Raw genomic sequence first — 27,545 nt, forward strand, 5'->3', positions numbered from 1 at the left:
TAGTTTTAAGAGATAGAACGTTTCAAATTCAGAGTGTAATTCGCTCTGAAATATTTCTTCCTGAGCACACTCGATCGCTGGACTGCACAAACGATCGACAGTTTGTGTTATTACATTGTCTACATGCGTCTGTCAACGCGACAGACAATTATATTGTTTCATATCGGTCGGTGGAACACAGCAGTATACCACTTCCGTGTAGCGGAATCATAGATAAAGCCGATGATGACGGTTGCATTATTGCAACCTACGCGCTGTCGTCGCCAATAGGAAAAATGAGAGGTTGTCCTGCGATTTTATTCTCGACCGTAGGGCCATTCAGCATATTTCTTTTGTCCCGCCTTTGAATCAATGATTGCGTGCTGCTGTACAATCTAGATAGTAGTCGGGTTTTAATGCTGGATATTATTGCCTAGGAAATCGATGATCAATTTTATTCGCCGTAACATTTTATTAAACATACAATTTTCTTTTCCAGAAAACGGTATCGATAACAAACATTTCGTTAAATAATCGTTAAAAAATGTTACGACCTAACCCCTAAATTAGCGACATTGGAATAAATTAAGTCTCTATCTTCAATCAACGAGTCCCATAGATCGAAAGAAATCAACGAGTAGAATTAAAAATGCCATTGTCTCCTTCGTATCCGATCGCGACTGAAATTCCACGGACGTCGGACTAAGAAACGGTGCTCGGTGCAACAACGAACGACAAATGATAACAAATTCGAGGCAAACAAAGTTGGTAACTGACGAGTTGAAATAACACGACGAGCGAGTTATCTCAGGGAATAGTCGCACTCCTACGTCCGTTCGTGACAATTCGGTCGACATCGCGCGGGACGGAGGACGTGTGTGTCTCTATTACTCCGACAGTACGCTCCGAATGTGTCCGAGAGCTATGGAACGGCTGCACGCCTCTTACACGTATATATCGCGCGCAGCACGCATACATAGAAGCGAACGATTTTTCTCCCGGAAATCTGGTCGACGTTAACGTCGGGCTCCAAACCTTTCGTGCAATGTCAAGCACCGTACATTATGATGGGCTGAATGTCTTCGGGAAAACTATCAGAAACGCCGCGAACGATCCAACAGAACGCGAGACCAGCAGAGGCGAACCAGTGAGAGGAATAGGACGGGCGGAAAAAAGTGGGAGTGAAAGTGGAAAAATTCCGTTTTTCGAAATTACACGGAGGACAAAGGCGCGCACCTAGTGCAAACGCGAGGAGGCTGCTGATGTTCCGCAGAAACTATGGAGCCCGAGGAACCTCTGTTACAAGGGATTCTACTGTTACCACCACAGGGAATGCTAGGCCAACTGAAGGTTGGTTAACGTCGAAACGGGCAGGCCTGTATTCCAGGTTTTCACGATCAATTGCCGAACCAATACCTTCCACGGTTTTTTCTCTTTTTATTTCGTTTGACAGGAACGTTGAACGATCCGAATGTCTGTTATCAGTCATCGTGACCAAAGAATAACCTACAAAGCTACGCGATAAAGTTCCAGACATTTCAGGCGTGCACAAACTAACGCTAACTCGATCATGACACACGTCACTCTTGATTCATGTCTATGCTCAAAAATTTGTAGAATATACTGACTGTTCTTCATCAAATGTTTGGTCGAACTTTATTAGCGTATTTTATAGCTCTACATCAGTGGAATGTTTTCCAACATTTAAATGAACTGTCAAACTTGTAAACCTTGTTCGATGGTGCTCTGTTACAGAAAACTTGGCACAAGAGATTCTGTCAACTTTTCAGAACTAGTAACTATGGAATCAAGCGTGTAGAAATTTATGACAACCAAGAGGAAGCTATATTGCAGCTGCATAGCCCACGTATTATTACATTAGATGCATGCATTAAAATTGCACCTAGTAACCAGTCACATGTGTTTAATGTAAGTAAAGTTTTTACATTTCAAGGTTGCTACAACTTAAAGCATTTACATTTTTTTGTAATTTTCTTTATGCGTAGGTAGTAACAAAATCAGGAATCCATTACTTTGGATGTTATTCCGAATCGGATATGAGTCACTGGATTACTGCATTTCAGTTAGTAGCTTTTAAAGACAGTGTTTCCAACCAGACAATAGAAGAAAACAATGATTTGTACTGTACCAGTGGAGAAGGAGTATTTTCTGTAAAAGTTGTAGAAACAGATGCATCTAAACGATGCGGCTTGGAAAACAGAAATTATACACTTGTTGTAGCCGCAGTTGATATGAAATTAATGGATGGAGATATAGTGTTATTCACATGGCCATATCGCTATATTAGGAGATATGGTTACAAGGATGGAAAATTCATTTTTGAAGCAGGAAGAAAATGCGAGTCTGGAGAAGGTTCTTTTCGCTTGGAACATACCAGCCAGCAAGAAATTTTTCGATGCATGTATTCTAAAATGAGGTCAATGAAGAAATTAATGAACGAAGAAGGTAATCCAAGTATTGAATGCAATGATGTTCAATATCATGCAGCCTTGTCTATGGAAGCTGGTTCAAGAGCAGCATTGCCCCCTTCCCCGAATAGTTCTGCTAATTTAATTGACATTGATTTTTCAACGTCACAAAATTCTCAGAAGCAATCAAACACCTCATCGAATCTAGATACTAGTTTATCTACCAAACCTTCCTCATCTCTCATGAGATCTAAACCTGCAAAGCCACCACGAAAATATGTTTTTACAGGCTTATTAGACAAGAAGAACACAGATTCCGAAATATCAGACTCACCTGCATCTGTGGAATATAAATCATTAAATCGAGATAATTCACCGGAGCTATCTCAAAAAACAATAGGGAGTTCCATTCTTGATGACGAAGAGAGACATCCTTATGATCTAGTAGAAGTAAGAAACGATGCTTGGAAAACACATGGTATCGATAACATACATCACACAGAGAGACCAAACTCATTGTTACATAGTGACAAAGATAAAGAAAACGAAGATGATTTTCAATATGAAACTATGATGCCTATGCTCTCACCTCAAAACTCTTCAAAGAGTAAGTCTAGTATTACGGATAATTCAATTGCTACATCGATTAATCACATTTCTTGCAAATCCAATGATGAATCTGATTATGATAAATTAGAACACTTTGGCTCTGCGAGTAAAAGTAATCAAAAAAGTACGTATAAATTTGGAAACTTTAGCAGCACATCTCAGAATTCCCATTCCAATGTTTCCCTAAATAATTCTATAGTTGATACCAACACTGCGTGGTCTAATTATGATATTGTTGAAGATATGTCTGCTGTTAGATTAGCAGATGATAGTCACCTTGGATATGGTGTTATTAGAAAGAAATCAAATCATTCTGAATCCGCTTCCACTAGTAATACAATGGGTCCAAAGCATACAGTATACAATAATAGTGAATATGCAATTGTATCAAAACCAAAAAGGGTATAAAAAAAATCCAAAATAATTTCAATTTCGTAATTATATTATCTATATTTGATATAGAGATTTTAAAGTCTCAAAAATAATAATAATGCTAGTCTATGTTATGACTAGAATAAGTTCATTCCTACCTTTTTCTGAATAATGAAAAAGTTGAATGCTGATATTTTATAATTTTATTATAAACGTGCAGGAGTGAAAAGACATTTATTTTCTACAAAGATTAGGTTAAAAAACACTAGTCTTCTTAATCATTGTCAATTGTATAGGGATAATTAGTTATTTTATAAACAAAATTATTTTATGCATTCAAATAATTTTAAATATATAACCAGTAAATATTACAAGCAACTTTATTAATATGATAGAATCTGAAAACATTCAACATTAATATCTTAAAGTATAAAAATGACTGACTGCAATAAAAAAAATATAGTGCCTTATATCATAAAATAGAGTTTAATAATGAAATCAAACTAAGTTTTATGAAATTATTGTAGTGTTTGAAAATTAAAATTACGTGTTATTCCATTATCTGGTATACTTGGTAGAGATTTTCAATATTATTACAATATCTATGAATAGTCTCTTATTATAGTGGTATTGTAACTTTAGATAAAGTTTTACATTCACTATAAAATGTTTACAATCTATAACAAATTTTCCAAAATCCAGAGTTTATATATACACAATACAGAAAGCGCAATAAGTCATTCCGTCTGTTTCTAATACTATATATTTTATATACATATATATGTATTATATATACACATTTATAAAGGATTTAACTATGTTCCAAACATTTTATTGTTAACAAAACATAGTTTTATGAAAAGTGTATCATACGCACACATTTCTTAATAGATATTTACACACTAAACATTCAACACTTTGTCAATTAGAACTTGCCATATATAGTAACATTTACAACATGTGCCAAGATCTGTCATTTGAATATTATCGATTACACTCAATAATAATATTAAACCATTTTTACAGAAAATTAAGTTGTAAGAAGAGACAAATTGTGTGGAATCTGTAAGATCTGAGAAATTTTGTTTGAGTATATTTGAGTATTTTTCACCAAATTGTACATATTAGAAGTATTATTTACGTTTTATATCATTTAAAAAAAAATATATAAAAAACACATACCAAAAAAATAACCCTGTTTATTCTACTAATTATAATTTAAAGGAACAAAAACAAGTTTTTATGTCTTTCGATATCGACCAAACTTCCGATATTAATTTTTATATACATACACTTGTAAGTTGAGCGTAATATATAGATTATAAGTCGTATACAATAAAGTTATAAGTATTCATACTCGTCTAAACATTTGTTTCCTACGTATCCTCTGAAGTACCATTCTTTTTATTTTCAATGCACGTCTCACTTTTTTTATCGTTCAAAGGTTTTCTGTTTAAACCATGTATCATATCGAATTCTTCTTTAACGACGATCTCAACATAACCGTCAACGTCATTTAGTACTCTTCGAACGGACTCTCCTTTTGACGCCAAATATTTTTCAATGTTATTAAACTTTTTCATCTCTGGAAACCATCCCAAATGATCCGCAATTAAATGGTTATTTTTGCAACCATCACATCGTACTATAACTATTCCCTTTTCGTATGCAATCTTCGATATGATTTTACTGGTTCTAGAGTTGCAGCGTTTACACGTAAAGTACAATTTTAATTTTCCTTCGACTTTGCCAAGCATCTTATTTTTAGCTTTGTCATCTTCTTCTTGCGATGACTCGCAAAGATTCGTTTTCATGCGAACGAAAATATTTTGGTGAATATTGTTAACATCAAATTTGTCTTTCGAAATCAATGAGATTCGATGTAAGTTCACAGGTTTTCTCACAAATGTCAAACGTATGCCAAGTTGAAATACTTGTCGCAATGAAAACATAACGAAACTATGTTCTCTTTTTTACTAAATGTTCATTTAAATATATCTTTTCTTGTAATTAAAAATGTCAATATGAACCCTTCAAATACACGTGTATATCTGCACGATTTACGTTCGACTGTGCCGAAAGTCCAATTCACACGTATCTCAACGCCATTTTGTCGAAGCTTTACATCACGTGAATAGTGTCATTTAAATTCGAGTAACAAAAAAGCAAACAAATTTCTTGAAAATTACAGTAGTTTTATTTCTATGAAAAATTACATTATACGTTGTTTCCATTATACTGAAAGATTATTTTGTATGAATTCACTGATCAATTGAACATATATGGACACGCCCAAAATGATCGCACGTGAAAAGTACAAATGCTCATGAAAATAGAACCATTCAGTGCTTACACTTTTTTAAAATAAAGTATAACTTGAGTTTCACACAATGGTAAAGGAAACTTTGAAATTACTAATACCCTAGGAGTAACTAAGTCTGATTTTATACTAATTTCTTTGCTTCGAAAAAACTTTTTAAATGTCTCATTTGCCACATACCCATGGTTAACAAGACAATAGATTGTGTAAGAGACCACCAGAATACACAACGGTGTGTACTTTCAGATGTTTGTCTAAACCGTTCTTCTCGATACTAAAAAAGGAGAAAAATAAGAGTTACAGTACAGTTAAAGTTTAAATAGAACAAGACATTTTAAAATAATTACTCACCCTTTGATAATTTTGTTCTTTGGTTATTTGTTCTACTTGATCAATAAGTTGACGTATTCTTAATTGTAAATCTGAGAATTTTTCCTTTTGAGCTATGTTCGCATAATCAATGGCATGTTCACCCACTTGAATTTCCAAATGTACTCGCTAAATAATGAAACAATTATTAAAACATATTTACAGCAGAAACAAATATTTTGGTTGCTCAAGGCCGTTTTCTTAACTAATAATCATATCAATAAAGAGATTGGAAGTAAAAGAAAGATAAACAATATGGTAAGAGCAATGATGCTGTAGCTTTGAATGGCTAAGGTATTTTACATTAACTGTACAAACTGTTATTTAACGTTACTAAAGATCATGTTTCCATACCAATTGGTTACCACTGAACCAAGAAGTATTGTTAGAATGCAAGCAGATAACATGTTCGCCAGGTACGTGAGAGGTGAAAGAAATTCGTCCTTCTGAACTGTACATTCTGGAAAGAATTATTTTGTCATCTGGATCTCGAACCGACACGTGCATTCCCACACCAGGGTTGGTCAGCATGAATCCGCCGGTTCTCGGGTCATACAATTCGACTTTGTAATTTACTACAAAATGAAAGATAAAATCGAAAGGTTTGACAGAACATACAGTTGAACCAAAATGAATGACGCGTTGTTTTCATTGACACATATATTTCGTACGCACCTAAAACCGTCGTTTCATCTGGAATCTCTTCAATGAAACATTTTCTCTCCGTATTTTGGATGTGAAAATAAAGTCCTGTGCCATATTCAAGGATGCATAGAAAAACAAACAATATACTTCCGTACTTTAACATGATTATCTATGCACGGTGCTGTTGTGACACAGCAAAACTTAAATTACGGGCCAAATTCTCTAAGACCGTACACAGCACACGTCACCTTCGAAAACAATCAGTGAAATGCACGTTCGCGGCGCCACTGGGCATTATCGATATCACCTTTCTCGATAATCGGCGGTTGAAGGCAATGTTAGAAAAATACAAAAAATGGACGTCACTTTGTTAGCCTTTTTTGCCGTTATAATTATTATTTTGATTGTCATTTGTACGGTGATCTTAGGACGGAAATCTGGTACGTTCTTCACCTATATATTGTAATTCGTTTCATGTTACCTATAAAAAGGTGTTCTCTTCCTTACAACCAAATCCCTAACCTATAAGCCTCTTTTAAAACAGATGGTTTGACAATTCTAGTGAAGATATTTTTGATATTTTCTTAATTCTGACAGAAACATGCGTTACTTTTAGTTACTTAAGTATTGTTGTATTAAGAATGTTTCATATTTAAAAAGACGTTAAATGTGTATTGTTACAACATATTTCTAGCTATAAAGAAGAAACAGGCTAGCGTACCAGAGAGATCTGCACAGAGCAGACCAGTGAGGAGAGCAGCTGGTCAAAGAAATGCTAGACATCGTATGTTAACAGGTGCAGGTGCTGTTAATCAGACACCTGCTCTTCAACCAGCAAATGAAAATGATGATGCATCTGGAAATGAAGGCAATGATGAAGCTGATGAGATACCGGATATATCTGACCATAAAATAGGTGCAAAGAAACGAGCAAAATTAGCAGCTAAAGCAGAAAAGAAGATACAAAGAGAAGCGGCTGAACGGGAAAGAGAAGAGCATAAGAAGCGGGAACAATTGCTCCAAGAACAAAGGGACAAAGAATATGAGAAGGAACGCGAAAAGGAATTGCAACAGGAGGAAGCAGAAAAAAAAGCAAGAGAGGAGAAGGAAAAGAAAGAGTACGAAGAGTATTTGAAAATGAAAGATGCATTTACTGTAGAGGACGAGGGTTACGATCAAAAGGAAACAGAAGAAGAAGAGAATTTATTGGAAGAATTTGTCGAATATATTAAAACAAGTAAAGTGGTAGTCCTCGAAGATCTAGCTGCACTCTTTGGCTTAAAGACTGCGAGCGTTGTGGAAAGAATTCAAGATCTACAAACGAATGGAAATTTGACAGGTGTAATCGACGATCGAGGAAAATTTATTTATATCTCTCAACAGGAACTCGAGGATGTTGCAAAGTTTGTAAAACAGCGTGGCAGAGTCAGTATTACCGAATTGGCAGAAAATTCCAATCGTTTGATAAATCTGACTCCAGAAAACAAACATAGCATGGTGGAAGCTAGATAGTTACACACGACTGTTGCAATTGTAAAAGAAATATACAATAATAAATTTAGCTCTATTTCCATAATATAACACATTCATCCAGTACATATTTTAGTAAAGCATAAATAAACACTTCATTGTAATATATAATTGTAAATATAGATTTCTTTAAATTAAAAAATCATTTACATCAAACTTTTCTCGTTCAATTAATTCTCTGAATGTTACATAATATCACGGTAAACAATTTTTGCGTACAGTCACCATGTCTAGTCACTGCTATTTAACTGTTCAAATACATCAACAGGCATTTAATTACGAAAATAAACATTATTTCTCAACAAACGGTCGTTTCGTCATCCAGGGCGCTGTGTAAAGATTTTGAAATAGTTCGCTTCATTCTCCGCTAGATAGTCACACCACTTCACTGCCCTCTTGTGAAAGATTCGTACAAGAGAACTTAATAAATACTACTCTTACAAATCACCGATCTAAAGATTAAATTATAATTTATTACATATGTATAACTGCATTTTGAGACTGAATACCAACACACGTAGCTAATACTTTGTCACTCTTACTTAAACAGCATATACTCAAACGTAACGAAATGAAACGAGACATACTTAATGAATAATCGTTCGTTCGTTCTATCGATATCTAATTACGATGGTTAAATAGCAAAAGAAAAAAGGGGTAGCTAAACTCGATGAATTTCTCCCCGATCAGCACGAATTCGTGTAATCGTTTGTACTCGAGGGCCCATAGCGTTAGCAAAAATGTGATCGGACGCAAAAACGTTTTGATGGAGGAGCTTCGTCTCTCCGGTACCCCCTTCGTCGGATTAAAATATTTGGGTTGTTGAAAGGCAACAACTTGATGACACAGGGGATCGGTGTTGCATCAGATTCTAGTTTGCCCGTTGATTGCAAGCTATGCGGTTTATTTTTTATTTTCCTATGAATGCATAATTGATATCGTTGGGCACGGCATGGCACCAACGACGACTAATCTACATCGCGATGTCACGCGGTGGTTGCGAATCGTCGATGAAAAAAATATATATAGTCGCTCGACCGAACTACCGTCCAGGTGTTCATCATCGGTCGCCTTAAAAAGATCGATGCGCCGTTGATTTACACCCGAGGCTTAGGCGTGGCCCTTAACGACCATTAGGTGTTCCATTCTTCACACTAAAGTTAGTTCAGGAGCCGCGAAGGCTCACCCGAAAATTTTCCTCCGACCGAGGACAAACACGCAGTTTGTTTCGGGCCGAATGATAATAGTTCTAGTCGCCTGGTCCCGATTGCCACAGACCGAAAGAATTATAGTCCCGACGGGTATATACAACCTCTCTGAACGCACTCGTCGACTTTACACTTTTACTCGTCGAATTCCCGTTTTAACGTTACGTATCGTTGAATAACACGAAAATGAACAAATAGAAACCATCGGTACCGAAATAATTGAAAAGCATTACGTTTAACGATTTCTGCGAACGGATCGAGGAAAATTTTTTAAAGAAACTTGCTCCGCGTGAATAACAAATCAAGTCGGTTAACAAATGTACATTATTAATGATCTTCGTTGACGTAAACGTGTTCCCAATAATTGCATGTGTATTCGTGGAAATTTTACAAAGATTTGTCCCTAAATCCTCGAGAGAATGTGAATACTGGTAACACATGTGACTCGGTCGTGATCAGCTTTCTCGTTACTGAATTTTCGTTAAAGAACTGCTTACCATCGATGGTGGAGTTTTGGTATTGGAGAAAATCGTACGATTTGTCGTGATCTCGAAGAAATCGAGATCGATCCCCACTCGATATGGTCAACGGCGAAGAAGGGGACACTGACAGACTATGTAAGAGCGACAGGATCGTCGCAGAACCTGCAGTCTTCCCGAAGGCATCGTGGCGACTTCAATTTCCAAATTCCCTCTCTGACCAACCAATCGAGCCGAATCGTCGCCGGAGATTGGCTGAGAGACGTTTCAAACTACCTCGAGAATCAACGAGAACGTGGTGGTATTTCGCGCCGATCGAGAAGTACCTATGTGTCCATGAGGTGCAAAGTCTTAGACTGCCAAGGCAACTCCCCGACGTTCTTGCCCAGGGTCAGGTAAGTGTAGAAACGCGAGGACAGATTCGCAATGGCGTTCAGGCCGCGCTCAGAATCCTATTAAAAGTATCGGTGTGCTTTTTGCTTGTCGTTCGAGTGGAATACTGCAGTACAGACGAATAACACATAGTTCACTCAATGTAAAAGTTTTTGGAAGAGAAAGAGTATCGAAGAAACTGTACTCGTTCAGACTACATATGCTACTAGTCGCTTCTGTACGTGACACGAAATCTCGGTGAATGACCTTTCTTGAAAACTCGGATCACTATAGAGTACACGCGAATGAGCACAGTTCATTTGATGTAAAAGTTTGAAAAATAGAAAGAGTATCGAAGGAACTGTACTCGTCAGACTATATGTTACTAGTCGCTTCTGTACGTGACACGAAATCTTGGTCAATGACCTTACTTAAAAACTTTGATCACGCGTATGAATTCAGTTCGATGATATTTTCGGTACAGCGTCGGGATATTATTAATAGCTCGTTTATTGCTACGATAAATTGAACGAAAAAATTCGTTCACCGAGTTCGAAAGTGTACCAATCGGGACGTGAGGTTTCAATTTTATACGATGCTTAGTCCTTTACGAGGAAAATTTCACACGTTTACCGTTTTTACTCGTTTTCTTCTCTGTCCAGACTCGCTAAGAACCTCCGAACTCGGAAGGGGAGTCGACGTGGTAATTCTGCAAATCGCTTAGAATTTCTGGTTCTGGTTCACTTGCATCACGTGCCGTAGAGTGAGTACCACGATCGTGTAAAGGGAATTGTAGAGAAAAGAGGAGAGCAATCGTTGCTTCCAGGTGATAAAAAAGAAGAAGTGTCTGATAGCATCGGAGACTAAATTTAAAGATCTGCTCGTAAAGAATTTGTTCGCCACTGGCGCGAGTCGGTTCCAATTGGTTTCAATCGGCGGCGGAAGGACAAAGGGAAGAAATACAAATAGAAAAGTCGAGGAGAGGCAGAAGGAATCAAAATGGTGCACACCAATATCCACAACACCACGACCAAGGGGCCCTACCTAGACGTCAGGTATTCAATAAATTCAACAATTTCTTCTATTTTATCTTCTAACCCTCTACTGCGGGAATTTTATTTCATCGCGAATCAATTAATAAATTAAACGATAAGTGAAAAGAGTTACTGGATACACTCGTAAGAATGCATCGTTATTGTTATCAGTCCTCTGAATACATTAGAATGAAAGTACAGTGAAAGGATAGATGCTAAAAATAAAGAATGGAAAAAAGGAAGAGCGAGAGTTAGGTTAGGTTCATGATATACCAGTGTTGTAGATTGTGTCCGAGTGCTATAAAAAATATCTAACGCGACTACTTTGTAAATACGATAAAACAAAAAATTAGTTATTTTCCATCCGTTATATATTATTGAACGGATAATTAATAAAAAGATTGTGAAACGATTAGTAAAAAATTAATAGAAAGATTCCTCGAATTTTGTAAAATTTTCATGGTAAACTTTACAAAAATTGTTTTCACTTTGTTCGCGATTATATTGTGCAATAGTGGGTTAAGTTTCTTCAATTTTATTCGTTGAGAAAGATACGGTCGTAGTACGTTTCGTTTAATTTTTCCACAGGAAGACCAAAAATGGTCCCGTCTCGTCGGGAGATCAGCAATCCCAAGGAGGATCAACGAAAAAGAACGACAAGTATGGTGCCTGGGGTCCAATTTACAAGAACAAGCAACACTTTGTCGACATGCACATTTGCTGATGTCTCTTCAAAGGAAATGGATATCCGGCAATATCACGGTTTAATGGCACTTGGCGGATCGTTAAGAATTTCAAAGTAATCGCATATCTAGAATCCGTGATCTTTGCCCGATGTCACGTGGGAATGGAAAATTGAAATCAAAATGGCAAACGCGACCTAAATCGAACATTGAGAATTTTAAATATCCAGGAGAATAAAGTACCATTGCAATTAAAACGTGTCGATCGTCTCTCGAGTGCAGCGTTCATTTCATCGGTTTCGGTCCTCGGTTCATAATGTTTCACACGTGAAAGTTACGCCAATGTGTGATCGTAGATTATACGCAATCCTTGAACGAATCGCGCCGAATGTGCACATTCTTTTGATCGATAAATATTATATCTCACGGGATTCAATTCGTTAGAAATTTTCGAAGATGAGAACCTCGAAGAACTCTTATTGAAAAATAGCTTCATTTTGGTGGAATTTCTGGTAAAACGGAATGTTGTACTCGCCGAGTCACAAAAGTGAAAAAAGCAAGTCGTGGACTAGTTCCGGCGGATACGCGACCCAAGAAGGGACAAAGACAAAGAACTGGGAAAAAATAGTCTGTCAGCATGACTGGATGTCTCGGCAGAGACGTCGAATGCGACGTGTTCTTCGAGAAAAAATTATTGTACCATTAATGTCTCGGCTGGACAATCCCACGAACAAATTTTCCATACTTTTTTTTTTACACCTTGTGTATTTTCTTTCGCGTCTTTCGATAATGGTTCTCGATGCATTCCAGCAGAGGTTGCATTCTGTGTCCACTTTGAGTCACGTAGGCCCCCTGTGGAAAAAAGCGTTACTTTTGTCATTTTTTTTTTCTTTCTTTTCATGTAAATCTGACTTATGTACGTTCCCATCTAGTGTCAACGAACGTGACACTCATAAATATTGAAATAAATATAAAAAAGAAGATATACCGCATTGTTAATATGTTTATCGATTTCCGGTTGGCTTTCGAGTCGAATGAAGAAATTCGAAAAAAATTATTGACGAGCGAAAAATGCTAAGTTCGTTGAAATTTATGCAAGCGAGAGAGAAACCTGAAACAAAAAACTAAAACATAAATATAATATACTTCGTTATCGGTCCGAGCATAAAGAACTACATTGAAATATTATCGTCTTTCAACCCCGGCCGAGGAAAATAGTAGGGGAAAGCCCGTGGAGGGTGGTGGGGAAAGCGAACCGTGGAGAGGAGTAGAAAGAAAAAAAAAAAAAGCTCCTGGACAAACGAGAGCTTCTCGGCGTGGCTCGGGGGAGAACGAGTGCAACGTGGTGCAGTCGTTCAAAGCGCGTCGACTTGGTCGGTCCTCCTCTGAACGGAGGGTCGGGGGAGGAGCATCGCTCGAAACACGAGTCCTCTCGGCTCGCGGTGCGCCTATAATAATTTATTTATTTATTTAATTTCCAATCGTACGACGGTGAAAATCTTCCGCTAGTCGTCGGGCATCGTTTGTATTTTTTTTTCACGCGTGAATCGTGTGCGTCGCCACCAAGAGCTGGACGAAGAAGAGGAGAAAGAAGGAAAAGTGTCGTTGGCTCCGTGGAACGCGAGATACTCCGAGAGTCGACGTCCCGACGCTGCTATTTCGAGGCTGAAACACACCGGTGAGCTTTTGTCCTGCGGTACCGCGGCGGCTGAGTCTCGTTTCGCTCGGGCGGATTTAAGGTGCATAACTCGCGAGCTTTCGTTTCTTTCGTTAGACGTACGGGTTCACCGTGGAAAAAAGGCCGGCCCGATGGCGATCCTTTTTTTCCCCGGGATTCCGAATCAACCGCGATCCTTGCATACCGGCGTTCCTATTCGCGGAGATCAAAATTCCACGTCCTTCGAACGAACCCCGTGAAACCTCTTAAGGGGTTCCCGAGATATCGAGGGAGGGTCACTTACCTCCCAGATATCCCCCATATTGGTTTCGAGCCCCCTCTATCTGGTACATCAACTCGTTGCGGTCGAAAGACGAGTCCGAGTCGTCGATTAATTTTCTACGATTCTTATATGGTGCCTCGGTGAAATATGGAAAATAAAAACTATTACTATTTGTTTCGAAATAATTGTACGATTTGTAATATTTTTCATTTTTACACGAAACGTCGAGGTGTTCCGGGTTTCTTCTAATAAAAATGTTTCGAGTGGAATGGGTCACCGTTTGTTGAATTATTAAATTCGGTTGGTATGCGGAGGAATTTATCGAAGGTTATTTAAACTTTACAAGTACTGCGTGACACTGTAGAGTACCATTGAGGAAATTTTGTGAACTTTAAGAATTTTTTTTTAATCGTTCCACGTTGTATGTGCACCGTTGCAATGCAAGTCATTTCGCTGACATCTTGTTTATCTCTGGTAACCTTAACCCAGTGTTCGTGCCGTATACAATTTCTACACTGATCGACCGTGGATACTTCCTTTCGGACAAGCAGGAGTCCATTGTGCACTGCTGTCGCGTAATATTCTTATTTTTGCGTCGAACGACTTATTAACAAAGTCGATATCGCGAATTCAATGTTTCGAATGGCAATGGTTTTGCAATCCATTCGATATAAAAATACTTTATGATTATACAGGGTTGATTGAAGACAGTACGATCATGAAAAGAAGGCAAAAGAAAAATATAATTTTCATTTTATGTTTTTTTTTTAATGATTTTCCAAGCATTGTTACACCTCGTATATCCTAAGATTTCGATTAACCCTGTTTGGTAATATTAGTAAAACGTAAACAATTTACCTCTCACATTATCTTGGATACTTGAACAAGTATCCCAATTAAGTTTATTAATACACTAATATCAATTATTTATCAAAATAGATTATCATTTTATATAAATTATAATTCACGTGCTTACCTTAATTAAACTTTCTATGTACATTTTCAATCAGCCTCGGACCTAGAACGAAACAAATTTCTTTTCCACAGTACATACAACACATCATGAAAATGTAGGCAAAGTGCCTTCAAACTACATTATTATACGATATTAGTTTAACGGTACCTGCATTTCCCAGAATTATTCTAATCACGCCTAAATTTGTTGTTCACCTATTAAAATCTTCTCAATTAATTTGCAAAAAACACACACACAGTACATACAACTACATAGTAGATAAAAAAAGGGGAGTCTCGGTAAAATCTTGTAAACGCACACTGCAGAGTGTGTAACAAATATATTTTTCACTTATATCGAGTAGTAAGGTAATTGCATAGTATCGAGTCTGGTTAGACATTGAAGTTGGTGTTAGAAACGTGACGTCGAGCCACACTCGACACAGAAATGGTAACGGTGAAAAATTCCCTAGGAAAGGGGAATCTTGGCGCGGTCGAGGATCTATAATTTTTGTTCGTCGCGAGGCGCGATATCGAGTCCTCTAACCCCTCTCGCGGGGGTCGAGGGCCTCCGTGCTAGACCGGAAACGGAGCTTCCTCCGCGATGATCCCTTCGTTCGACGTGAAACAACGTCCCTTTGCTCGTCGAAGGGCGTTCGTCGCGTCTAAATCTCAACGTCTCCCTTCCTCCCTATCCCTGTCGATGGTAATGCTCGTTGCATCCGTAGGTGCTACGCCTTCGGGGCCGCTATTTTTGTCGGCGAGCAGCAGTTACCAGTAGGCACCCTCTTGCGACCAGCCGGAGATTCTACGCGCGCCGCGATCTCCCCTATGCGCGCGGACGCGTGCCCGTGCACGCTCGGCGACTCATTAGACCGCGTCCACGGGAAGAAAAATGATGAATGATCCGATAAGAATACTCGCGAGCCCCGTCCCGGATATCTGGGACAACGTTTCTCGAGGCTTTCTTGTTCCGGGGAACAGTTTCTTTTTCTCTCAGTTACTATATTCTTCGATAAGATCTGTCGTTCGAGAAAACTTATCGAACGGTACTACATCGAACAGTATTGTTCAATAAGTTTTATCGAACTACGAAACTTGTCGAACAACAGTACTTATCGAATAACAGTACTCACTTAACAGTACTGTTCGATGTAGTACTGGTCAATAAGTTTTATCGAACTATGAAACTTGTCGAACAACAGTACTTATCGAATAACAGTACTCACTGAACAGTACTGTTCGATGTAGTACTGGACAATAAGTTTTATCGAACGACGAAATTTGTCGAACAACAGTACTTATCGAATAACAGTACTCACTGAACAGTACTGTTCGATGTAGTACTGGACAATAAGTTTTATCGAACGACGAAATTTGTCGAACAACCTAGTACTTATCGAACAACAGTACTTATCGAATAACAGTACTCACTGAACAGTACTGTTCGATGTAGTACTGGTCAATAAGTTTTATCGAACGACGAAATTTGTCGAACAATCTAGTACTTATCGAACAACAGTACTTATCGAATAACAGTACTCATTGAACAGTACTGTTCGATGTAGTACTGGTCAATAAGTTTTATCGAACGACGAAATTTGTCGAACAACCTAGTACTTATCGAACAACAGTACTTATCGAACAACAGTACTTATCGAATAACAGTACTCATTGAACAGTACTGTTCGATGTAGTACTGGTCAATAAGTTTTATCGAACGACGAAATTTGTCGAACAATCTAGTACTTATCGAACAACAGTACTTATCGAATAACAGTACTCATTGAACAGTACTTTTCGATGTAGTACTGGTCAATAAGTTTTATCGAACGACGAAATTTGTTGAACAACCTAGTACTTATCGAACAACAGTACTTATCGAATAACAGTACTCATTGAACAGTACTTTTCGATGTAGTACTGGTCAATAAGTTTTATCGAACGACGAAATTTGTCGAACAACCTAGTACTTATCGAACAACAGTACTTATCGAACAACAGTACTTATCGAATAACAGTACTCATTGAACAGTACTGTTCGATGTAGTACTGGTCAATAAGTTTTATCGAACGACGAAATTTGTCGAACAATCTAGTACTTATCGAACAACAGTACTTATCGAATAACAGTACTCATTGAACAGTACTTTTCGATGTAGTACTGGTCAATAAGTTTTATCGAACGACGAAATTTGTTGAACAACCTAGTACTTATCGAACAACAGTACTTATCGAATAACAGTACTCATTGAACAGTACTTTTCGATGTAGTACTGGTCAATAAGTTTTATCGAACGACGAAATTTGTTGAACAACCTAGTACTTAACGAATAACAGTATTTATTGAACAGTACTGTTCGATGTGGTACTGGTAAATAAGTTTTATCGAACGACAAAACTTATCGAACAACCTATTATAGTCACTCGAATAAGTTCTCGTTTCCTTAACGCGAAATGGAGGATTCTACAATTCAAAGTCTTAATTATAACATTTTTTAACCAACCCAGAGAATGATAGAGAGAGAAAGATTTACAAAATTTACTTTAAAAGTAAATTTCTCAGTAGATTACTACATATAACGAAAAGTAAAAGCTGTCGATTGTTAACAAATTTGATGATATATACATATCTATGTATATGTATATGTATATGTATATGTATATGTATATGTATATGTATACTAGGTTGTCGATAAAACTTATTGAACAGTACTGTTCAATGTGGTACTGTCCAATAGATTTTATCGAACGATAAAATAAGTTTTATTGAACAACAAGTTTTATCGAACAACCTATTATGTATGTATGAATTTACATGATACATTTACATGGACTTTTGTGTCCTTTGCTCGGTAAGGTCTAAACATCTATCCATTGAATTCTCGATCATTGATTCTTAAAATATTTGTCCGGTTATTAACAACTGAAATTGATAAAAAAAGTAATTAAGGAAACGGTGTAACCTAAACTTTATTGCAAATAGAAATTGCAAGCACCCCTCCTGCCAATAGTCGTGCATACATTCTAATTTTTATCAAACTATCAATGGATAAAAAATACGAGTCTTATACTTTTTGTATGCAAAATATTCTGATATTTCGAAGTAACAGGACACACGCTTTTTTGAAATTTTCCATCGTTAGTTTAAGAGGGGACTCTGAGACGTCAAAAAATGAGTAAATTTTCTTTCTGAGTAGTTACTAAATGAAACACGTAGTCTTTTTCAGAGAATATAAATATAACTTCTAGCTGCATTTTACAATTTTGCGAAAACCAAAATAGTACAAAATAGCCAAGTCATTCGCTATTCCCAAAACTCCTTCTGGTGAAACATTATATGCTGGCCGCCAAAGTTGACAATTAAAAAATGTTGATTCATAAACTAGAGTCTATTACCTAAAATGTAAATAACCATAGAAATAATTATAGAAATGGTCGAAGTTTGAAGAGAAAACAATCATTTTCGTAAAAAAAAAACAACTTTAAACATTTATAAAAGATTAAATAATTAACGTATTTAAAAAATCGTACGCTATATTATAGAATACTCTATGTGGAATATCTCCATAAAATTTGAATTAAATCGAATGCGTAGTTCCGGAGATTTCGTGTCGGCCATGTTGAAAAGTATAATTTTGAGAAGAAACAAGTTTATTTATCGCTGCAACTTCGCTAAATGTTCAAATTTCAAAATATTTCTTTATATAACACACTTTAAGCCTTAAGAAAATAAGAAGAAAGAAAATTCGATTTTTTTGACTCGTCAGAACGGTATTACCCCCTCGAGAACCTAACCTAGAAGTTAGACCGTACCCCCTTCGCCAACCCTAACTTCCGAGTCAATCCGATGAAAACTCGAGGGAGGGATCTTCCTGTCCCACTTCCTTTCTTCATAACGCGAAAAAAATCATCACACACGCATACACGCGTGCGTCCAAAGCGTTCTGATCGCACAGTAGGCGGACCTACCGAAGCGGATGTTCCGTGTTCCCCGCTGTAAGTAAAGTTTGACAATCGCGTACACAGCCGCGCACGTGTCCGTCATCCAGAAGACGCGCGTGCCCCGCGTTCGTGTCCCGGGGCTTGGGGGAGCTTAACAACCGGGGAGGCATCCCACTCGAGAAAACGACACGAGAGAAAAAAAAAACGGTTCCACAAAAATATTTCAGAGGGAACTTCTTGAAATAGGGAACACCTGAACGACCGATCTATATTTGTTCTCTGAAAGCGGAACAAAGTCGAAGCCGATCGAGGCGCGAGAACACCCCCCACCCCCCGTCCGAGACGACGAGATGTTGTCCATCGGTTAATCGCGGCTCCGTGGGGTCGTCCCTGTCAGAAATTCGATCTTCCCGCGGGACTAAATATAACCAGGAAGTAACGTCGGTGGCAATTTACGTATGTTCTCGTCACCTTCTGGGACCAGCGCGTGCATAAACCACGTGGTAACGGGGCTAAGCCCTGTCAGAGGTTCCGACCGCGTTATTGCATTAGCCTGCAGGCACGTGCGCGCGTGGGTGCAAAGGGCAGAGAGTCGGTAAGTGGCGTCGGAGGCGTCAGGGGTGCCATTGGGGTCCGCGTTCACGGGACCAGCAAGTTCGTTCAACTCGAGGGTCGGGCGACGAAAGCACCCAGTTAGGAAATAACGAAAATTTATCTCCAATCCCGTGTCGATTCTTGGGGCGGGTAATTCCACGGATCTGTCTTCAGATACGCCCGATATTTCCTTTATAATAAACACAACGCCACGTGACAAACTTGAGAAATTTCATCGAATTAACGGGAATCGAATCGTTTCGTAGATCCTTCGATCGCGAAAATTTTGATTTTAAAAAATACTCGAGACGTTTTTGCGCCACGAATCAAGAAATTTACATTTTTTGTAGGTTAATATTTCAGCGACCTTGATGTGTCCGTGACACCACGACTTTTGTATTTTTATCAAATTGAAACGTTTGATTTTTCTTTCATCATTTTTTCGTCGATTTGATACCTACTTTCCGAGGTATATCCTGCTTGTAGGTTAACATGGAACACCCGGTGTATGTGCAATCTTTGGTAAACTTTTATTTTCTTTTTTTTTCTTTAAAATTTTCTTCAGTACGCTGTAACGTGTCGTGTGATTCTCATCGGTGTATAAGTACGTTCCGTGAGAACTCGTTGACAGGATATTGACATATCCTGTCGTTAATATCCCCGGTTACAATTCAATTATACAAGAACCGCGTGCGATCGCACGAATTATTTCGTTCCCCGAGTGAATCGCTCCGCCCCGGGCGTATTTACATTTCCAGCCGGGTCCCGTATTTTTCCTCCGGCGGCAGTTTGTTCCGATCGCTTCCGTCGTTTAATTTTAGCAACAAAAATCTCCTTGTAAACGTCCTATATTTACCCTTGGCCGCTGAAACAGGGATCCATGGAATTTCCGCGATGCCTTTTTCGCGTCTATAGAAGCTTCCCTATTTCTAAGCCGAGCGCGAGGTCTCCCGACGTGATTCTATTTCACCGGGCGCCGTCGGTATTAATGCAACAGGAACAAAAATATAAGGCGATGGGAGGGGGAAGTGAAAGAAAGTGGAAGAAGAAGAAAATAAAATCGATGATTTCCTCCTGCTTCTCCGTGGAACGAAACGAGAGGAAAGAATCGTCGCAGCTTAGTGGGGAGAGTGTCTCCTAAGAATAGAAAAATTCTTTTTCCTCCTGTCCTTCCGCCGTGCAATTGTCGGGGGAGTTCGTGAAGGCGAGTTACCTGCAGAGTAGGAATAAACATCGAAAATTCGTCTACGAAGCCCCGAAACACTTCTCGGACGGTCTAGTAACGTTCCGACGCGAGACGAGACGCTCTTGAATGCAACCGTTTAAAAATATCGATTCCTGGAATGGATCGCTGAAATCGAGCAGCACGATATTTAGTCCTCTTCCTCCTCTTTGTTCCATGTATAACGCGGCCGGACCCCCCGCGAACCTAAAGGCGTGGTTACAACCACCGTTCTCTGCGTCGAGTACACACGTGCATCCGCTGCTCAGTCGCACAAATACCGAGGGAGATTATACGGCTCGAATTAACTCTGCAATCGACGAAACGAATACATTGCGTTTACCAATCTACGGAATTTTAGAACGTTGAATACATTGTCGGTACAAGTGTATAAAATACGTTTCTTTCGTATTTTCTCGCAACACTTACCAACCGAGATCTTACGGTTTAATTCGTTGCCAATAAAGTCATTTTTTGTTTAAATAATTTTGAAACGAATAGGCATATTGAGAATACTTTGAGACGAATAAAGAGAAAGATTTAAGATTCAAATTCTCGGTGCTGGATGCACACATAGAATGGGAAGAGTTCTCGATAGGTAAAATATTTGTCATCGCAACAATGACGATACTGTTTGCAATGAAGTCATGTACCGACAGCTGGTAGATTCTTAGACATAACGACGGGTTCGTTCCTTCGGTGATCGCATCTCGGAAGAATGACGTCTACCGGTGCGTCGAGACGGCGGCGGTCGTCTTACCCGAAATAGATCCTGTATCCCGAATACGAAGACGACTCGTGAACCCAGCCACGGGGAAACCGGTTGCTAGGGGAAAAACAAATAGCTGGTTTCGATAGGCTTATTAACGAAGAATATTTTTAGACAATGTGATACGAAACACGTAACGATACAACTTGATGAGTCAAAGTGAAAGTATTTAGAAATGCATAGGAAAAAGCGGAGTAATACAACCAGATTTACGAAACATCGATTCGGAACATTTTTCGAGAGAATTATTCATACAGGGCAGATAATACAGATCAGAGACTGTACTGTATTCAGAATGTTCGATCGTTACAATGTCATCAATTAGCACCAGTCGATACAATTGAGTACAATTTTTATTACGGCCGTCGATAAAATAATCGATGGATCGTATCATATCTGTGAATAATAGTATAATTTTCTTGATCGCGAACTGCTTTATCAATATATCAATCTATATTGTACCTAACCTACATAACATCGATTTTACACGATTGAATCTTTCACCGACTGTTTTAGGTACACGGAAAATGAAACAGAAGTTGAATTGTTTGACTTAAATTCAGGAGGGGTTGCCATTTTGGGTACAAGGCCACACATGTGGGGTGTAGGAGTTACACGAAAGACATATGGGACAAGGGGCACGCGATCAAATAAACTAGACCTTTATTACCTGAAGACATATTTCTAAGCAATCTTCCAAACTGCTCTTCTTCCGCTTAATTTGCCTTACCACGAAGACGAGAATATTGAGATTGTTACGCTCGAGAAGCCAAACAGCCGATTTTAATTCCGAGAAGCTCGTCCGACACACAAACAGCGAACGGTTTAACGCAACATGAAATTCTTGCGGATAAAATATGACCATAACCATGAAACGAAATTTTTTTTCTTCGATATCATACCGAGTAACGGTATTAACAAGTTTACGGCGCTCTATTTATACTTTCTATAAGACACATTTTAGGTTTCCGGTTATCGCGATTTAAATTTCTCACCGTATATTGACATTTCGTTACTCGCGATCGATATACGAGAAAAACTGTTCAATCGGTGATTGAGGTTAAGGGTCAAACACACTCCGTAATGAAATAATAATATAACGATTTCTGAACCGTCTACAGTTTATTAGCACTTTCGTCAAGTTCGATCGATAAATATGGAGGCGTACTTACGGCACGACAGGATGTACTTTCGTCAAAAATCTACAGAAATCCCAGCAATCACTATATTTGGCCTTCTGAGTCATGGCGTGGTTGTGCAGCCGTCGCGCAAGCTTTGAATTCTACCGCGCACGGCACCGCTATTTTGTCTTCTACTCCATCGAATTCTTAATACGTCTTTGCCTTTTTTGTTGTCTGCATGTATTTTTTTATACGCTCTTGGAAACTAGACCAGACGTAGTATCTCTACGACACATACATTTGTAAACTATATAGTAATTCATAAATACTTAAACGTTTTCAACGTTTCGCCCAATAATATTACGATCTTCTATTTTCATTACTACGAACATTTCATTTTCACTGCAATTTCATAAATATCAACCATTTTTACAGTTCACCCGCGAATGCAGCGTAAAAGGAAGACATCTATCGTTTAAAACATAACCACAATGAGAGCGCGGGATTCGGTCGTGTATACTCCAGTGTCCCTCGGACCAGACACGGACGATGAGGAAACTTTGGTCAATGCGGAAGTTTACAACAATGGTAAGTCTATAAATGCGCCCAAACTTTTTTACCGAGGCATGTTTCGAATTCCCCAATTATCGTCGAAAAAGTTTCCTTATGTTGGATGTCCTGCAACATTTGTACCGACAAACGGTAAGCGATACTCTCCAGCTTATCGCCGGAGAGTTCTGTATCTCGACGAAGCAAGGTTACTGGCCTCCGTGAAGTCGCTTGTGCAGCGAATCGCATCGACACCGACAAAAGAATCCTCTTATCTCGGATTGATGTTTAATGTTGCCTAACCGTGGCTAATAGCGTTTTGTGGCGAGTTTTTACCCGTTCCGGTTAAGCTTGTACCATAGATAAATCACCGTGATTGAATTAGACGTAACTTTAGATTACCGTACGAGAAAATCATTCGTATCGATGCGTGTCATAGTGACTCGTGCAAAAAAATGCTAGAGGGACGACAGATTGAACGTATCGCGGTACGCTTGGCGTCTCAAGCTGTTGCATCTCGCCTTGAAACGAGCCACCCGTATAAAATGTAAGGCAAATTCCTCTGCGTTCGCAGGCGTTCCGTGTTAACTAGTCGCGACATATTTCTTCATGAAAATTCCAAGCCGATTGAACACGGATATTCCTGACCAAGTCAAACCCGATACGATTGGAAACGGTGGAACGAAGACAGCCACTCTGACTCAGAGCACACCTACACGACTTCCGAATTCGAACTTCGCGCTTGTAATGCATGTAGGAGAGGCGGGGGCGTGGCGCATGTACGCAATACCGGAGAACCAGCCGCGTCAGGCTCCGTTTTTGGCAACGATAATACGCTCACCTGAAAGAGCATTGTTTAATCGCGCGGGTTGTCTTATCTTCCCCGAGACTCTCGGAAGAATGTCACTTCGATCTTTTTCAACAGACACGATAACCGCGCATAAATATCGAACACCACGACTCTACCTCGGAACGTTGAATCTCTGCGCAAGGTATTGTACAATAAATGTCAAATTTTCTTCCAAAATCCTTCCTGCGAACGAGAACTGAATCAAAATTAATTTTTTTCTCGAAAAATCGAGATTCCGAGTCCCGTCGGTCAGCCGCAACCGTGACTCACCTTCGACTTCGTTTCTTTCGGAAGCTAGGGGTCGCGGAGAAAATATTTACACCGCTTTCTTTCTTCGTTTTCAACAAAGAATTCGTCCACGTTGGATGGCATTTCGCGTATCGAAGCGTTATCATATTTCTAACCGCGATTCGATTCCAAGAGAAAGATAACGCAACTTTCGCCTCGTTTCGACGTAATCGACGACGGAGTTGGATTTTTCAGGAAACTTGCATTCAACGTTGGCAAAACAATACCTTGATTCATACGCGTCTATTGTTCCCGCGTTACGCGAGGCTACGCATCGTTTCTCGTGCGCGGCGGCGCCGCGCGTGCGCACTCGGTAATCGGTATTTGTCCGACAAGCGTAGATAAGAAGCGTTAAGGAGGAGCCGGAGAAGCGGTACCCGGAGGATTGTCCACGAGCCTCGATACTCGATAACCTATTATCTGTAACTGGCGCCGTCTGGTAATTCTATTAATTTCCCAATCGCTGGGGAAAACTCGTGGTTACCTTTTCACCGTAAAGGAAGCATAAATCGTGCGTGAGATGGGCGCGAATAGGCAACGTTCGAGGCTTTACGATCGATTTCCTGCCGGCTTGGAGAAAGTAATGGCTCCGTGGAAAACATCGGTTCGCTTTAATTACGATTCGAGGTACATTTCGCGAGACCTGACTCGACGACTCGTGCACGGGCGTCGTGCATCGATCAGCCGCGCATCGGGGGCTTTCTCTGGGTCGTTCCTCCGTCCCCCCTGGGTAGCTCGGCGCGTTTATCTCCATACGTGCGTCACAATGATCTCTTCATTGGGCCGTTGAAACGACCACCGTTCCCGAGTAATCCGAATCCGCGGTATCCGGATGCAGATAACGGGGCAATAAACCAGTTAACAGCGAGAGACCCGTTTACGAGCCTTTGTGGATAATTGTAATTAAGTTACCCAGTGTACTTTTTCACGATACAAATCGATTCGTTCCACGTTTCCTGTTTTCCTGCTCGAGATAGCGCTCCGCGCTTTTTTTTTTTTTTTTCCTTTTCCTCCTTGCATTCGAAGACGATTAATGGTGGAGGTCAGTGCACATGGAATGTCATCGTGCCGGATGGCGCGTTACGGTGTCGCGTGTGCTCTCTTGAAACTTCGCGACCGTGCCTCGGAGTTCAGAAGTGATCCTAACCGATCTCATTGAAATTTGGCAGGCTTGTAGGACCGTGTGCAGAGTAACCGTGATTGGAATTACAACCGTAGATGACGAGTCGGTTCTGAGAAAAATGAACGTAAAGTTTGGAAAGATAGCTTAGGTATACTCGAGTGGTATAGTGTACCAATCAGTAGTAATTTTATCATAATGGCTGATGTGTATTGATCGATAATATTTTGACACGTGTTTTCATTGTTTCTACGACGAATTTAAAATTCCTACGTTATACTAAATAATTCAAGTCTATACTACTACTTATACTGAATAATACTTCGTCACTGAATACAGTGTTATTATGATTTTTCTTTTCCAATGTTACTAAATTATACAATCTCGGTGCAATAAAAACGTATTTTTTGGCGATTGAGTAATTCATTGGACGGTATTACACTGGAGAGATTGTGTTCCTAATTGCTAAAGTTTAAAATAATTGATAAATAATTGCGTGTGCATCGAGAACACTGTCCAACGAACTACCGTGTCTACGATTAGTTGCTCAGCGACGATTAATGGGCAAATTGTTGCTCCAAAGTGGCCACACGGAGTGCAACGCTCGGATTTCGACGAAACTTCGCGCGCGTACAACGTGAGCACAAATGTATCACTCACGTTCGGTTACAAGAGTAGATGACCGATACTCGACAAAATACTTAACAATAAAGATCGCGATTCCGCGCTAGAACGATACAAATCCCGTCAAGGTGTTAACACGTTGTCTGCAACTCTACAACTGATCGTCTACGTTTACCACCGAACGCGGTTCGAATAGTTCTCGGAATTCTATTTACCTGCTCCTTCCTAGAAACCGAGGGCTAGACGTCACGCGGAGTTCCTTAATTGGCGCAGACCTCGTAACTCGGGCGCAGAGGTCGTCTAACAAAATTCAACGTGTACGAACCGGATCGGGTTCGTAAACAGAATTCACCTTCCCCCATCGTTTCTGGCTTCTTCGTTATCGTCACGGAGTATATTGTTCGCGACGCAATCCCGCGAACGCTTTCCCCCCATCGCGTGGCGGATCACCGCTTGCGCAACGTCAACACGAATCGTATCGCGACGAAACGACCACGAAACGGTTACTCAATGAACGACCGAAATCCAGGCGGTCCTGTATACCCTCTGGAAGTGCGACAGCCCCGGTTCGCGGGTCGCTTCGCGATCTGCGAGAAACGTATCTTACGATCGCACGATCTCCAGGCTCTGGCTCTCATGCCGGACACGTAGTGGACGCATGCCACGTACGTATCGTGGCCGCATAAAACGGCGAGGCCGTACCTTTCAGCGCCCTCGTGAGATCCACGATCTCGGGCACGTATAATCCCCCGGCGAAAAAACGCCTAGGAGCGGCTACGTGCACGTACACGAATGGATATATATATATAATATATATATATGGATATATATATATATGTATATGTATGTATGTATGTATGTATGTATATACACATACACGTGTGTACGGGCGGGAGATGGTAATCTGGGGGGTGGGGGGGCGACCGCAGTTGTCGGTCGTCGTGCACCGGCGACCACCGATCGTAACGAGCCGATCCCAGGGGTTTTTCTTCTTTCGTGGGAATAAAGAGCGATACGCCTTCGAGCTCGCCTCTTCTGCGGTGGACGCGCGTACGCGCCGAATACGAAGGGATATCCACCCGGACGTCGAGTTGTCCCAACGGAGTAGTGACGATAGAGTCGTACAGTGTCCACTCGGGGGAAGTTGGGTTTCCAAGGGTCTTGGTGTACAATCTGAAGTGATATTGTAACTGTAAATATACGAACGAGTCGACAGATCTACATGTAACTTCGCACATGTTCATCGAACAGTAGTACCATCCTTAGAAAAGTAAAACGGCGAACCTAGTAGCACCGTTTCTTATCGAACGATAAAACTTATAGAGTAATCTATTATGTACAGTGGATCAAAAAAGTATTCGTACACTGTATTATAAGGAAATTCCCCTGATCTACAAGTCCGATTTTAATCAAAGTTTGTACGCATGAAAAGCGTACTGGGCTGCATATAATATCAACGAATTGGAATCAGCCTTTAGAGTACTACTTTTTCTTCGATTTTTCAAATACAATTTTGTAATAGTGCGGAACAGAGAAAAAT

At 39.6% G+C, this 27,545-nt stretch overlaps 6 protein-coding genes and 1 long non-coding RNA gene across 10 annotated transcripts in view; 4 read left to right on the forward strand and 3 right to left on the reverse strand.

Moving 5' to 3' along the window:
- The first annotated feature begins 751 nt into the window (after positions 1-751).
- Positions 752-3,870, forward strand: Dok (docking protein homolog). 2 transcript variants are annotated; one of them, XM_076318692.1, is made up of 4 exons: positions 752-1,329; positions 1,735-1,908; positions 1,986-2,445; positions 2,698-3,870. In XM_076318692.1, the coding sequence occupies exons 1-4, from the start codon at positions 1,258-1,260 to the stop codon at positions 3,423-3,425; spliced, it is 1,434 nt and encodes a 477-aa protein (XP_076174807.1). In that variant the 5' UTR covers positions 752-1,257; the 3' UTR covers positions 3,426-3,870. The 2 variants fall into 2 exon arrangements, with proteins under 2 accessions (XP_076174807.1, XP_076174806.1); XM_076318691.1 differs by having other exon boundaries at positions 758-1,329; positions 1,986-3,869.
- Positions 3,871-4,644: 774 nt separating this feature from the next.
- Positions 4,645-5,501, reverse strand: LOC143150424 (uncharacterized). The gene has a single exon (XM_076318696.1). The coding sequence runs from the start codon at positions 5,339-5,341 to the stop codon at positions 4,766-4,768; it is 576 nt and encodes a 191-aa protein (XP_076174811.1). The 5' UTR covers positions 5,342-5,501; the 3' UTR covers positions 4,645-4,765.
- Positions 5,502-5,563: 62 nt separating this feature from the next.
- Positions 5,564-6,989, reverse strand: Eca (transmembrane p24 trafficking protein eclair). The gene is made up of 4 exons (XM_076318695.1): positions 6,754-6,989; positions 6,433-6,653; positions 6,061-6,207; positions 5,564-5,983 (listed from the first exon to the last, which is right to left on the reverse strand). The coding sequence occupies exons 1-4, from the start codon at positions 6,884-6,886 to the stop codon at positions 5,834-5,836; spliced, it is 651 nt and encodes a 216-aa protein (XP_076174810.1). The 5' UTR covers positions 6,887-6,989; the 3' UTR covers positions 5,564-5,833.
- A 21-nt stretch (positions 6,990-7,010) lies between these two features.
- Ddrgk1 (DDRGK domain containing 1) lies at positions 7,011-8,422 on the forward strand. The gene is made up of 2 exons (XM_076318693.1): positions 7,011-7,163; positions 7,418-8,422. Exons 1-2 carry the CDS (start codon positions 7,079-7,081, stop codon positions 8,233-8,235), a joined length of 903 nt encoding a protein of 300 aa, XP_076174808.1. The 5' UTR covers positions 7,011-7,078; the 3' UTR covers positions 8,236-8,422.
- Positions 8,423-9,937: 1,515 nt separating this feature from the next.
- LOC143150425 (uncharacterized) lies at positions 9,938-11,225 on the forward strand. 2 transcript variants are annotated; one of them, XR_012993050.1, is made up of 3 exons: positions 9,951-10,335; positions 10,975-11,075; positions 11,139-11,225. XR_012993050.1 is itself a non-coding variant. In XM_076318697.1 (2 exons), exons 1-2 carry the CDS (start codon positions 10,042-10,044, stop codon positions 10,981-10,983), a joined length of 303 nt encoding a protein of 100 aa, XP_076174812.1. In that variant the 5' UTR covers positions 9,938-10,041; the 3' UTR covers positions 10,984-11,079. The 2 variants fall into 2 exon arrangements, 1 of the variants encoding a protein (XP_076174812.1); XM_076318697.1 differs by lacking the exon at positions 11,139-11,225 and having other exon boundaries at positions 9,938-10,335; positions 10,975-11,079.
- A 1,928-nt stretch (positions 11,226-13,153) lies between these two features.
- The window catches only part of Rols (zinc-RING finger and ankyrin repeat domain-containing protein rolling pebbles), a 74,392-nt gene continuing 60,000 nt past the window's right edge, over positions 13,154-27,545 (forward strand). For both annotated transcript variants that reach the window (XM_076318685.1, XM_076318687.1), the window contains exons 1-2: positions 13,154-13,707; positions 23,010-23,162. In XM_076318685.1, coding sequence (XP_076174800.1) covers positions 23,066-23,162 — 97 coding nt within the window. In that variant the 5' untranslated portion in view covers positions 13,154-13,707; positions 23,010-23,065. The remainder of the gene's footprint in view (positions 13,708-23,009; positions 23,163-27,545) is intronic.
- LOC143150426 (uncharacterized) lies at positions 21,572-23,110 on the reverse strand. The gene is made up of 3 exons (XR_012993051.1): positions 22,965-23,110; positions 22,626-22,859; positions 21,572-22,296 (listed from the first exon to the last, which is right to left on the reverse strand). It is a non-coding gene; the product is annotated as an uncharacterized LOC143150426 (long non-coding RNA).

Source organism: Ptiloglossa arizonensis, chromosome 8 (genome assembly GCF_051014685.1).
Source record: "Ptiloglossa arizonensis isolate GNS036 chromosome 8, iyPtiAriz1_principal, whole genome shotgun sequence".
Lineage (NCBI taxonomy): Eukaryota > Metazoa > Arthropoda > Insecta > Hymenoptera > Colletidae > Ptiloglossa > Ptiloglossa arizonensis.

Bases quoted from the DNA above. Each gene is read 5' to 3' on its own strand.
- Dok (XM_076318691.1), top strand. From the start codon at position 1,258: ATGGAGCCCGAGGAACCTCTGTTACAAGGGATTCTACTGTTACCACCA. The intron at 1,330-1,734 runs GTTGGTTAACGT...GCTCTGTTACAG, and splicing joins GAATGCTAGGCCAACTGAAG to AAAACTTGGCACAAGAGATT. The intron at 1,909-1,985 runs GTAAGTAAAGTT...CTTTATGCGTAG, and splicing joins ACCAGTCACATGTGTTTAAT to GTAGTAACAAAATCAGGAAT.
- LOC143150424 (XM_076318696.1), bottom strand. From the start codon at position 5,341: ATGTTTTCATTGCGACAAGTATTTCAACTTGGCATACGTTTGACATTT.
- Eca (XM_076318695.1), bottom strand. From the start codon at position 6,886: ATGTTAAAGTACGGAAGTATATTGTTTGTTTTTCTATGCATCCTTGAA. The intron at 6,654-6,753 runs GTGCGTACGAAA...TTCATTTTGTAG, and splicing joins AGATGAAACGACGGTTTTAG to TAAATTACAAAGTCGAATTG. The intron at 6,208-6,432 runs GTATGGAAACAT...TTCATTATTTAG, and splicing joins GGTTCAGTGGTAACCAATTG to CGAGTACATTTGGAAATTCA.
- Ddrgk1 (XM_076318693.1), top strand. From the start codon at position 7,079: ATGGACGTCACTTTGTTAGCCTTTTTTGCCGTTATAATTATTATTTTG. The intron at 7,164-7,417 runs GTACGTTCTTCA...ACATATTTCTAG, and splicing joins GATCTTAGGACGGAAATCTG to CTATAAAGAAGAAACAGGCT.
- LOC143150425 (XM_076318697.1), top strand. From the start codon at position 10,042: ATGGTCAACGGCGAAGAAGGGGACACTGACAGACTATGTAAGAGCGAC.